At 25.2% G+C, this 12,895-nt stretch overlaps 2 protein-coding genes across 3 annotated transcripts in view; one reads left to right on the forward strand and one right to left on the reverse strand.

The window, feature by feature from the left end:
- Positions 1–2,032: 2,032 nt before the first annotated feature.
- On the forward strand, positions 2,033–10,593 carry LOC113556151 (trafficking protein particle complex subunit 11). Of its 2 annotated transcripts, XM_026960926.2 has the most exons (22): positions 2,033–2,089; positions 2,177–2,427; positions 2,549–2,712; positions 2,933–3,112; positions 3,173–3,346; positions 3,408–3,638; positions 3,694–3,835; positions 4,063–4,236; positions 4,318–4,396; positions 4,464–4,518; positions 4,592–4,790; positions 4,866–5,062; positions 5,137–5,317; positions 5,971–6,083; positions 6,614–6,846; positions 6,908–7,050; positions 7,657–7,881; positions 7,946–8,097; positions 8,221–8,302; positions 8,367–8,510; positions 8,574–8,753; positions 10,454–10,483. In XM_026960926.2, exons 2-22 carry the CDS (start codon positions 2,218–2,220, stop codon positions 10,481–10,483), a joined length of 3,288 nt encoding a protein of 1,095 aa, XP_026816727.1. In that variant the 5' UTR covers positions 2,033–2,089; positions 2,177–2,217. The 2 variants fall into 2 exon arrangements, with proteins under 2 accessions (XP_026816727.1, XP_026816726.1); XM_026960925.1 differs by lacking the exon at positions 2,033–2,089 and having other exon boundaries at positions 2,218–2,427; positions 10,454–10,593.
- Positions 10,594–12,035: 1,442 nt separating this feature from the next.
- LOC113555896 overlaps positions 12,036–12,895 on the reverse strand; it is a 30,310-nt gene continuing 29,450 nt past the window's right edge. Inside the window, exon 8 of the mRNA XM_026960507.2 lies at positions 12,036–12,868. Within this exon, the coding sequence (XP_026816308.1) occupies positions 12,673–12,868 (196 nt within the window). The 3' untranslated portion in view covers positions 12,036–12,672. The remainder of the gene's footprint in view (positions 12,869–12,895) is intronic.

The following is a 12,895-nucleotide window of genomic DNA, read 5'->3' on the forward strand; positions in this document are numbered from 1 at the left end:
AAATCAAAAATTTAAATGTTAATTACGTTGTATAAATTACGTGAGTTAAAATTAAAGCAACTGATGCAGTGATGCCACCATAGCATAATTATTTGATCAGTGATCACCTAAATCTTTTTTAAACGTTTTTAAAAACAACGTTTATTGTCACTTAATTCTATAGACTAATTTAAAATCGTTTTGGATCTAACAGTCAGTCATTAACAATAAACTGAACCTACATCGTAATCGTTATTGATCACATATATAACTTGATTATAATTTTTTTTTAGTATACTGTGGTATAATAAAAAATAGACTATCCTGGAATTGAGGTTGGATACTTACAGAATAATTGTTTTTAATAACTCGAGGAATTTGATAGATTCGTTTACAGTTATTGTAGGTATGTACAAAAATAACACCAAAAACTTCAATCGTCTAGCTTGTAGTGATTTTAAACCTATTCAGTATGAGACTTCATAAATAGTATGGTAAAATATCTTAAAATATCTATAATTTTTAAATTTATAAGCATACAAACATAGAAAATACTTTTCTGAACATTATCTAGTTTATTAACATAACAAGTTTGATTATGATTCCATAATACCGTAGGGAATTTGAGCAGTGATTTGATAAAATTGCAATACAATACCTAACATGACAGGTACGTTTGATTAATGAGGTTCGTTTTTTTGATTACAACAAAAAAAACAAAAATTTTTGGAAAGAAATAGTTATTTTTATATAGCTGAATATCCAATGCTGTAAAAATTTGAATTTTAAATGCTCTTAAAAAAATTGATTTAACTTTCCATCGGTAGAATATATTCAATAGATTAAACAATTTATAAAGAACCTCGCTTGTATACAATTTTCAAATCTTAGTTATAAACAGAAAATTTTCATGATTTCTAATTACAAAATAACTTGTATTTTTCGAAATTTCAAAAATTACTCTAAATTTAAATGCTTCTTATAAAATATTGTGTCTATAAATTGTCGATATTTTTTAATTGGAAAATGAACCTCTTATTATGGACCTTGTAATACATTTTCAAGAATTTTTACCCATTCATACATTTGTATTGACATAAAAAATACTAAAAAAACAAATGTTAACTATAGCTTAAAAAAATTAGTAATTATGTTATTTTCATGATCATGGGACATAGATTATACTTCCGATTATATATCCGACTTTATAAACTAAATTATATTGTATAACGAAACTATTGATATAATCTTCCTGTCAAGATGTATTGATAGAAAATAAATAGGAATATTAAAAATTTAAAATATTGTCTACTAAATAAATCACGGATTAAGATATTATATAATATACAGGCCACAGGGTGATTCTTTTATCATGAAACACTCATTATGTCAAAAAGTATTTATGTTTTTGAAAACATCTTTTTACATAGCTTCAAGTTATTAAAAATAACGTTTTTATTAAAAAAATATATTTTTAAATATTTTTTATTCTCATATTTTTTTAAGTTTTTACTTTTTTGAATAACAACATAGTTTTAATTTCATATTCCATAGCAGAATATTTTTTTAAGTATTTTGATACATAAGAATCAAATTTAGGGCGAGTAGCTTATGAGTTATACGCTTATACGTATTTTAAGTTTGGACAAGCCACAATTGGAGTAGTGGACAAACATTTTGTGGAGTAACCCCGTACCACCACTCCACGCATCAAAACTTTATACTTTTAACTCATTGACTACTCGCCCTAAATTTGAGTGATTTGACTTTTATGTATCAAAATACTCAGAAAAATATTCTGCTATGGAATATGGAATTAAAACTATGTTCATTCAAAAAAGTAAGAAACTTATAAAAAATATGAGAATAAAAAATATTTTAAAATATAATTATTTTAATAAAAACGTATTTTAATGAGTGTTTCATGATAAAAGAATCACTCTGTATAATCAGCTGATAAATTGTAAATATCCGTAATAACTGATAAGGCCTATCATTTATATTCCGTAGACGATAATGAATTGTGATAGTATTAGTATAATACTGTGATTTAATTATATGTATCTTATATTCTTATTACTTACTGAAGTATTAAGTATATTGTATAATAGTAAGTAATAAGTATTATTGACTATTGTTGTATAAATTATTCGTGATCTAAAATTTCAAACGATTTTTAATTCAATTTCTTGGCCAGTTTGTTTTATTTCATCGCACATTTCGAACGATTGACACAACATGGTCGATTACAGAGAGTTCGACTTCCCAGCCGAACTGTGCTGTTCGCCCAGCCCGCTGATCGCCATTGCCGGCCTGGATACAGTGAACAATACCATCCATAGGACAATTTGGGATGCTTTTCACAGTCCCATAGGCCGTGAAAGTCGAGCTGTTTTAAATTTTTTCCACCTCACGTCTGAGTACAAGTTTCCTAATCTAAGCGAAAAGGTATATAATGTATTATTATTAAATCATTGCTTTGGCCTCATCTAAATCAAACCAATCTAACCTAACCATTATATGTTACTTCAACTCCTCCAAAACTCACTACACAATTTCTGTTTTTTAGCGGGTGATGCCTTATATTCCAAAAGGTATACTCAAAAGGAATTGGTTGGAAAAACATATCCATTATGATCCTGCCGTTGTAGTAATTTTTTACGACTGTGATTGGGATGACGAATCATGGAATGAAAAAATCAGCGAGTGTTCGTCCAGAGTGCAATCAATTAGGTTGTTGTTTAGTATTATATCATTAGACTTTTAGTTTTGTGATCGATAATTTATGATTTTCAGTGAACTTGTAGTGATGTTTATGTTTTTCATATAATAATTTACAAGTTATCAACCAAGAAAAATTAATTTACCCAAATAAAATTTGTCAACCATTTTAAGATGCTGTTATTTTCCTATTAACTACCCTTGTTATATATTTATTACATGAAATTCATAGGTTGTCTCTGGAAGGAAGAAAATCAAGAATAGTTGTAGTATTGATACAAAAACTAATGCCTGCAGTTGATGATACTATTACTACTGAGAGAGCTGCATCACTGTGTGAAGCTTGTACTTTGAATCCAAAAGCTTTATTTATACTTCCAGTAGTAGACAATATCCATGGCTATGCTATAAGGTAACATTACTTTAATACACTTGAATAAATAAATAATTATTTATTAATTATAAAACTTAGGTTGGAAAATGCATTCTACGACCTGGCGCAGAATTATTATCAACAACAAATCAGATCAGTTAAGTCAAAATTAGAAAATTTAAGCAAAACCAGTCATCAATATTTAATTGTTCGTTATTCATTCAAAATTGGATTTTATAACGAACTTAGACAAGACCATCATAATGCTCATAAGTTAGTGTGCTATTATGTTTTAAATTATTAATATTTTAACTTGTCAAATGTTTTAATTTAGGCACTATCATCAGTGTTATATGTCTTTATTAGAAATACGCACTTTTGATACGAACATCTATGAAGTGAAAGTTGTTGCTGCTTACATTATATACAAAATAAGCAGATTGTTATTTGCAATGAAGAGAGCTCGAGATGCATTGACTCAGTTTAATTCTCATGTAAATGTATTTAAATCGATGATAGGACCTCCAGAATTGATGTTTGAGCACTATTCTTGGTTATCAAAACAGTAAGTTTTTACATACAGTATCCAATCAAGATTAAAAAAAAAAATTTTTATATAGATTTTCAATGTTTGCATCATTATTTGATGAAACAACAGCTGAAAGTTTCACTGCTACTCAAGCATTAAATCCAGGATTTTTCTTTAAAGAAGCTGCAGACTATGCAAAAAAGAGAAAATCTAGTGCCTATGATATTTGTCAGGTATTATGACTAACATATTATTTGTCATTAGTATTGTTTATAATTATTAATCAATAATTCATAATCACTACTATAGATAAACTTATTTCTAATAATATCAAGTTATCAAGTTATATTTTAATAAATTATGTAACATATTATTATTTATTTGGAAATAAACATTTTATAAATTGTACACAATACTAAATTAAAACAAATAATAATAAAATGGTTATTGTGTTATTTAGGATGCAAATTTCTACCCAACTAGTGATCCATTAAGCCAATGGAATAATATAGAATTTTATGGTCAAAGGCCATGGCGATTAATGAAAACTCTCAACAACTTAGATTTTGATACTATAGAAGCAGATGGTGTCCAAGCTCTAAAATTTTATGAAAACACAAAAGTTGATCATTCAGTATGTATTTTTAAAAACAACTAAATAATAAATTACCATTTATCTTTAACATATTTAGAGTAATAAATTATTATTTTTTAGAAAGCAATCATCAACTTTTTAGGAAATGCAATGAAACAATTTAAATATTACAAGTGTCCTAGAATGAGAAATTTGTTGGGTATTTTTCTAACTAATACATGTTAAATTATTTTCAATTAAATGTTTTTTTTATCATTTAATTTTAGCTGTACAGATGGCTGATGAATATTACAATGCAAAAGATTACAGCAAAGCTCTTACGTGAGTACTCATATGAATTTAATCTTATAACTGAATAATTAATATTAAATAATTACTATTTTATACAAATAAGTTTATGGAGTCACATGTTGTGGGATTACCGAGACGAAGGCTGGGAAGCAATTGCCCATGAATTAGTAAACAAATGTCTGAAATGCGCATATTTAACAGCGAGTGTTCAGAATTATGTAGAATTAAATTTAGAAGCTCTGAAATATTACAAAAATTTTGATCTCCAAAAAGCTTTAAACAATATTGGTTCAATCATACAAGTAAATATAATATTACAATAAATAATTTTGTAAACTTAAAATAGTGTCATATATTTAAACAAAATATATTTTCAGAGAAAAATTCCAGAACCCGAAAAAACACTTAATGATTATGAGAAAAATGTATCCATGGAAGAGTGGCAAAAATGTGACTCTATGCAATCAAATTCTGTTTTGGAAATTGATATGTCAGTTACAAATTCTACAGTCAATACCAAAGTTATTCTGAAAGATGTTTCGTGTGATGGCATTGAAATTGATATCTTTATAAAGTACTTAATCAACATAAATATAATGTAATATCTGTAAAACTAATTTAATTTAAACCAATTTTATACTACTTTAGAGCTGATTTTCCTATACTGGTACAATTTTCAAAACTTATAGCTTGTGTTACCTGCATTGATAATACATATGATGTTGAGGTCTGCACCGACAGTAGTAAACTTATCTATGGAGAATCAAAAACTCATACATATACTTGCAAATTTGTGCCCTCGCCAAATGACGTTGGAAAAGAAATTACTGTAAGTATCATAGCATAATATTAAAATCAGCTTCATTTATATTATTTGGAAAGTTTTATTTGTATAAATTCAAATAGAATAAACTTAAAAATTATCAAAAAAAGTTAAATTTTTGTCATGCCTACACCGAAAATTTAATTTTTGATGCTGGTTGAAATGTGTTTATTTGAACTTTTTTCGTCCTTTGGATATTAAATACTTTCTTTGCTTCTATGCTGCTCTTCTATGAAACAGTTTTCAAAATCACCTAGAACAATTCATCATGAATTACTATCAAACACTGATCATCTACATGGTGGTTCTAAGCCTAATAAAACATAATTGTTATTACTACATTTTGACATTACTAACATGACAAAAAAAGAATAACTTTTATGTAGCTTGTTCAAGAAAGCAATTTCAGTCTTGGGAAAAATACAGCCCACATCACTACTCACTACCCATCTTTTCTATACAAAATACTATTTAATACATTCATTATTAATGTAGTATTCATTATTTCTCTTTTTATCTATTTCCTCATTAGAAAAACTATATATATATATTTATATAGCTATAAATAAAACTTTAGAATTATTAAGCAATAAGTTATTTTAATGTAAAGTGATATCATTTAAAAGTTTTACCTGAAATCAAAAAAAAAATTTTTTTAGGTTAATTCTATTAAACTGCAATTAGGAAATGAACCTGATTTCCCAATAGTTTTAAAATTTTATAGTTCAATAAAGAAAACTAAAAGTTTTGAAAGAGAAATGAATAACTTCAGGTATTATACTATTATATTATCATAAATAATAATAGTGATGTTACAAATGCTGATTTTTGAGGAGAAATTAAACTTTTAAAAAAATATTTAAGTAATACAATGATAAAAAATGATGTTGCAGGGGTGGCCACAACGAGGCTCGCGAGCCGCATGCGGCTCTTGAACCAAATTTAGACTAAAATTAAATGTAAATAAATGTTCCTTCATTTGATTTAAAATGAAAAATGTATCTCAATTTTATAAACATTGCTTTACAATGTGGCTCACCTCGAATCAACTATAAATTTGTGGCTCCCAAAGTTAAGATTAGTGGCCACCCCTGTTATATTGACTCTAACATTAAATTAACTTAAATTCAAAACAAATTTTTGATTTTATTAGTTTGATTCTGTTCAGATATTTGCAATTTTAAATTAAGTTTTCATGCTGAACCGAGCTCAGAGTGGAAACTTACAGTTTGTAATTTCACTAATATTAATTTATTTTTACTACCTATTTTAAATATTTTAACCATTTTCATGATTATTAAGTTTGTCCAAGGCTTCTGATGATAAATTTGAACGAATCAAACAGATTACATCAACTACTTTAAAACCGAGAAGTTCAAGACTTGGCATGGAAATCAAACACAAAAATCCAGCATTGTTATTGGAATGGTATAAAGTATCTGTCTGTTTGACAAATTTAGAAAATCGACCCGTTAGTGATGTCTGTTTAAATTTCTCATTGAATCGCAACAATAATGAAAAAGTTGAACATTCAAGTAAGTATGAAATAATAAAAATACAAGAATTATTTTTTCACATAATATAATCATTTTGCAGCTGAAGTATGTGAAGATCCAGATAAAAATGTATTATCATTGCCAGTGGATTTTAAATTAAATAATATGCTTGTTGGAGACCAGAAAACTCAATCTTTCTATGTTAGATTTTCAAGTTTAGACACTCGTTACTTTCAACTTATGGTCAGTATACATTTTTCAGTTTTTCATTATTTATAGACCATTTATAAAACAAATCAATATAAATAAACTAAAAAAGTAGTTATAAAACTTTTCAAATTAGAAAAACAGTAATGTTTAGAAATATTACATACTATTTGATGTCCACTTATAAAAGAGTTTTTTGTCTAAAGGTTTATAATTAAGTTTTATTTATACAATAATTATCTAACTAGAAATTAAAAATGTTTGCTATTTCATATTGAGATTCAATATATGAAATGTTACTAACATTGCATTACCTACAAATTTAATATAAGAAACATGTGATACAATAAGTTGTGAATGTGCCATTATCGCCTTAATGCATTTAATTTCTATGTTCTAACTAAGAAGAAATTATTTGAATGTTTAATAAATTTAAAATTATTTTTAATTGAATCAACTATTAATATGTATACAAACTATTGTCAATTAATTAAACAACAATATTTTACTAATACAGTGAACCTCGATAACTCAAACCTCTATATGTCAAATTTTCAATAACTCAAATTTTTTTTCCCCTAGACTCATTCAAATTATTGAGATCCCTCTGTATTTATTATTTTATTATGACTGTTGTTTCAGATAAGCTATTCAATAGAAGATAACAACAGAACAAAAATTGCTTGCGTAAAAGATGTTGAAATCATTATTGATGTGAACATTGTATTCGATATATCAGTTACTTACATGTCTTCCAAATTTGAACCTGTATCCAAGGTGTATGTAGGTGAACCATTAATAGTGATGCCGAGTATAAAGTGTCTTTCCCCATGGCCAATACTTATAGAAAATACATCTTTTCAATTGGTAAATCTTATGAAAAAAAAAATTATTTAATTACAATCTTGAAAATTTTTATTTTATATTTCAGGCTAAACATGTTAATATTTCGGCTGGTGGTTACCAATCAGTACTAAATGGAGTACTTTTAGAATCTGATGAATGTGCTTCAGAAGTAATATGTGTAACACCATCTGAGCTTAGTGAAAATATTCTAGGTTGTTTCACTATAAATTGGAAAAGGTAATAATAAATATTATAAATAACTAATCAATAAGTATTTCAACTAATTTGTAAATTTGTTTACAAACTATAAAATTCTCATTTTTATTTGAACACTAATTTTTCAGCTTTTTTATGTTTCAGAACTGATGTGGAAAGTGAATGTAAGAGTGGATATTCAAGTATAGAGTTACCTAAAATTATAGTTGAAAAATCAACGTTTCTGGTCAGTTATTTTAAAATATATTGCTTTAATACTGAAGAAAGTGATGGATTGATTTTGTTTTTAGGTGGATATGAAATTACCAGCTCATGGATGGTTACATACTCCAATGAGTGTTGTATACTTTTTGCATAATAACTCTGAATCACTACTTACTTTAAATGTATCAATGGAAGCAAATGAAGCATTTATGATGGCTGGAAACAAAGATGTATGTGTATAAAAAAAATAAAAATATAATATCAATATCATACATAATTATGTACAATTTTAGTTGAACGTCACAGTTTTGCCTGAAAGCACATACAAGTTGCACTTTAATCTCTATCCTCTTGTTGTTGGTGTGTCAACATTACCAAAAATGCACATTGGCTGTACTTCTGAACCTAATGATTTCAAACACATTTTAAATGATGTACTAGTTAGATCTTTACAAACACAAATATACATTATGGTGAGTAATATTAATGTTTTTTAACACATTGACTGCCAGCAGTAACATGGATGTTTTTCCATGTACTATTTTTTATGTCATTCTAAAGCGATTAAAAAAAAAGTATTATTATTATTATACAATGTGATTCATTTATCAAACAAAACGCATTATTTCAAAATCTATTATTAATTTCTAGTTGAAAAAAAATAGCAATTTTTAATATTTGTTATCATTAGGGCTCAGATTTATATGTATTTATGAAACCAAAATATGTATTTACGTTAGTAAAATATGTACATAAATATGTGCTAAAAAAATCAAAATATGTATTTTACTAATATGATTTATTTATTAATATTTAATTATATAATATATCCATATGAGTTTCTAATGAAACAAATTATATTTAAAATAGTAAAATTATTTAAAAAAAGGTGTTACAAATTATAAAATAGAAATAAAAATGTTAATTATCTTGATTAAAATTTATGATAACAGCCATTTTGATAAGAACTTTGATTTGGTCTTATACTGACTAAATGATCTTTCGGTTTCCACTGATTTTATTCAACTGTATTACATTTTGACTTTATCTGAAGGAGTAAGTTATATCTACCGTAGATTAAGTTCAATAATTGGTATTATTTTGTTACTATGTTATACTTTTGGAAATTTGAGAAATTTTTTTTATTGAAAAATACAATCGTACATAATTCATAATTATTAAAAAAATTGTAAATGAACAAATTGTCAAAATGTGTAAGAAAAAATGGAATTATTAAAAAATATGTAAAAACATGTACTTATGGCCAAATATGTAAAAATATAGTTAATTTCATTGGAAATCCCTTGAAATAAATTTATCACTCACTTCAATTAATTTATCAAGTCACAATAAAAATATATATTTACATATAAATCCAAGCCCTAGTTATCATTATATTTCTACATGTTTATACTTTTTTAAATGACAACATGCATTTTTAATTTCATGTTCTGTAATAGAATATTTTTTGGTATATTTTGATTTATACAAATTAATATTTAAACAAATATTTTATGAGTTATAAGTATTTAAAGTTTAAGTGAGCAAATTGAAAGTTATAGGGATACTCTTCAATGTGTTGGTCTGCTACTTTGCTTATCTAAACTATAAATATTTTTCACTCATAAGCTACTAGTCTAAATTTTGATTATTATTTTTCAAAATATTCCAAAAAATATTGTGCTTCAGAATATAAAATTTAAAATATATGTTCTAATTAAAAAAAATGGTGTTTTATTTTGACTAAAATTTATTTTAAAAGTGTTAATAGTTTTTGAAGTAATAAGTGTTATTTGATTAAAGAAAAACACTCAGTACAGTAATATTTGATAAATTTCAAGTGTATCTAATATAATCCGTTTAAGACTATTACTCTTAGTATATCATTCAATCTAAAACTATCTCATCTATACTATCATAAAAAAAATATTCATTATTAGTTCAACGCCAGAGAAAATATCCATATCTACAAATAAACTATGTGGTCATATGGTATATAAATAAAATGGTGCGATTGCCAGTGTCCATAAAAATACTTTTATATTGTGATACTTTGTTGGCAATTACACAACTGCAGTTAATGTGTTAAAATGTGTTAATTAATTAATAATTTTATTCAATACAAAACAAATATGTAATATTTACATCAAACATTTGGGTTTATAATTTTCAGCCCAAACATTTGCCAATTCAAACAAATTAAGTTTTTAAATAAAAACAAAGTTACTTTTATTAATTTTTTGTTTGTTATGGTCGATATAAACATTTTTTATTTAAACAAACATGCAATTGAATTGTAAATTTATTACCTTAAATGTGTTTAATTTTAATTTTTTTTTTTTGTGTTATTATCATGTTATTAATTAAAATGTGATACCTATTTATAAGTTCAATACATATTTATTTATTTATTTATTTTAAGTTATAATAATTGTTTATTATGTGATTATTAAAATTATATAAATATTTTTTAAAAATGTATTATATTATAAACTAATATTGAATACCCTATTTTAATGCATAACTATATTGTATTTTATTATACTCTAGTCTATATTTATTATAAAACTATTATGAAAATCTATCACTTTAAGACAATATTCTATTATCTGTAAAAGACGAATATATACCTATTCTATTATTCCTAGAAAAAATTACAATGAAGACTATAAAACATGTATACATGAATTAAACATTAATACATAGAACAAAAAATTTTTTAAACTAATTTACATTATAGTAACCAGTGCAATGGAAAATAGAATTATTTAACAATATTTTTAAGTTATTTTAGAAAACGGGAATTTTTACTCAGACTAGTTTCATCAAATCGATTTTTTTAGTTTATTTTTTTTATAATTCAAAAACGAATAACTATATAACTTGAAATTTTCACTAAGTGCTTATATTATCATTGTCCATATATACATAGTATAATTTTTAGACTAATCGTGTGGCTAAGTCAGTTATCAGTGTGTTTTTTAAGAGCTTTTTTCATACATTTTTAATTTCTAGTCCAAGTCTAAATAAATAGATGTACGCAAATAACGATACCTAATGGTTACGATTGCTACATAGGACGTTGTTTTATTAGATTGGTAACACTTGGACACTTGGTACCTACCTAATATCGACATAACAGTTGCCAGTTACGTTATTCACCCAATAGACAGACTCATTAAGAGTTATTGTATAAACTAGAAAGTTAAATAAAACTAATAAAATCAGAGTTCGTATTTTGCAGTAATATATTTTAATTATTGTAACCTACAAGTGATAGTAAAGACATCACAAATAGGTATATAAATATTCAAATATTATAGGTGTAAATAATAATAAAATAATATAAATATAGTTAAGTCTTTATATTATTAGTTTGTATTGTATTCATAAGATTAAAATAATACATAGTACATTATTAATTGTGTAAAGTGATAAATTTTACTGACTATTGTGTGGAAATGGTAAGATAACTATCGTACATGGTACATACACATACCTACCTACCTATATAATAGATACTTTTGTGAAAAATGGCAGCATTTAATGCACAAGACATTCGCAAATCTTGGGGGATTTTCAGGACATTCAAATCTGACTAAAGAATAGAATATTGAGTTTTTAAATAGAATGCAATATGTCTAGCTGTAATCTCCTGCTGCTGCTATACACAATAATACATAAAAAAAAAAAGAAAAACGTCAAAAGTATTTTATTGAATGTATTTATTATATATTTACACATTTGTTTAAAAATTGAAGACAACGGAGGTAACTAATTTTTATAAATCATATTGTTATAATTAACATACGTAACACAATATATTGCATATAAAATTTTAAATGTATATGTATATACCATAACAAAAATAATTCAGTGATGTGATGGCAATAATTGACATTACTTGGTTTTTTGCACAAGTGAATCAAGTTTAAATTACTTGATTTCTAATATATTCTAGTATATTATGTAGTTAGACATTATTACTCTTTATAAAATTCAATAATAGGAAGTTAATTTATTACACACGTAATATAGGCTTATCTAGTAACTATTAATAATTAAAATTATTATACACGTTAAATTATAATATATATATGTATATATTAATAAACTTATAATAATTATTGAAGATTGAAAAATACAATGGCAACTAAGTTTTTGAGGGATTATAAAATATAATTCTCATTAAAATTAAGTACAACTACTGCATGATGCGTGTACTAGTATATTATATGTACACTGTATATATATATATAGTATAAATATATCTTTTTTTCAAAAACAGGTAAAATCAATTTACCTTTTCAAAATAAATGATATTTTTACTAAATAATATTACAATATATATATATACTTATATATTATATATTAATATATTATAGAAGTTTATTATTTTCCAGAATAATGTGATCCCATGTTAGATGGGGGTCCTCTCATGTGTGGCTGGTGTTTGGCGGTACCTGAATACCGACTACCTGGTCGTGAGTGTACTATCGCATAATGATCACTATTTGTCGACATGGATCTAGTTGAATTCATCGTAGAGCCACCTGATACATATCCTGGCTTACCATTTAATGAGTACCTAAAAATTTAAAAAAATTAATCAATG

This window comes from Rhopalosiphum maidis, chromosome 4 (genome assembly GCF_003676215.2).
Source record: "Rhopalosiphum maidis isolate BTI-1 chromosome 4, ASM367621v3, whole genome shotgun sequence".
Taxonomy (NCBI): domain Eukaryota; kingdom Metazoa; phylum Arthropoda; class Insecta; order Hemiptera; family Aphididae; genus Rhopalosiphum; species Rhopalosiphum maidis.

What these genes read in the sequence shown, in the direction of transcription:
- LOC113556151 (XM_026960926.2), top strand. Translation starts at nt 2,218, where the DNA reads ATGGTCGATTACAGAGAGTTCGACTTCCCAGCCGAACTGTGCTGTTCG. An exon ending in TAGAATGAGAAATTTGTTGG is followed by an intron (nt 4,397 to 4,463) that starts GTATTTTTCTAA and finishes ATTTAATTTTAG; the next exon opens with CTGTACAGATGGCTGATGAA. An exon ending in TGAAAAAGTTGAACATTCAA is followed by an intron (nt 6,847 to 6,907) that starts GTAAGTATGAAA and finishes ATCATTTTGCAG; the next exon opens with CTGAAGTATGTGAAGATCCA.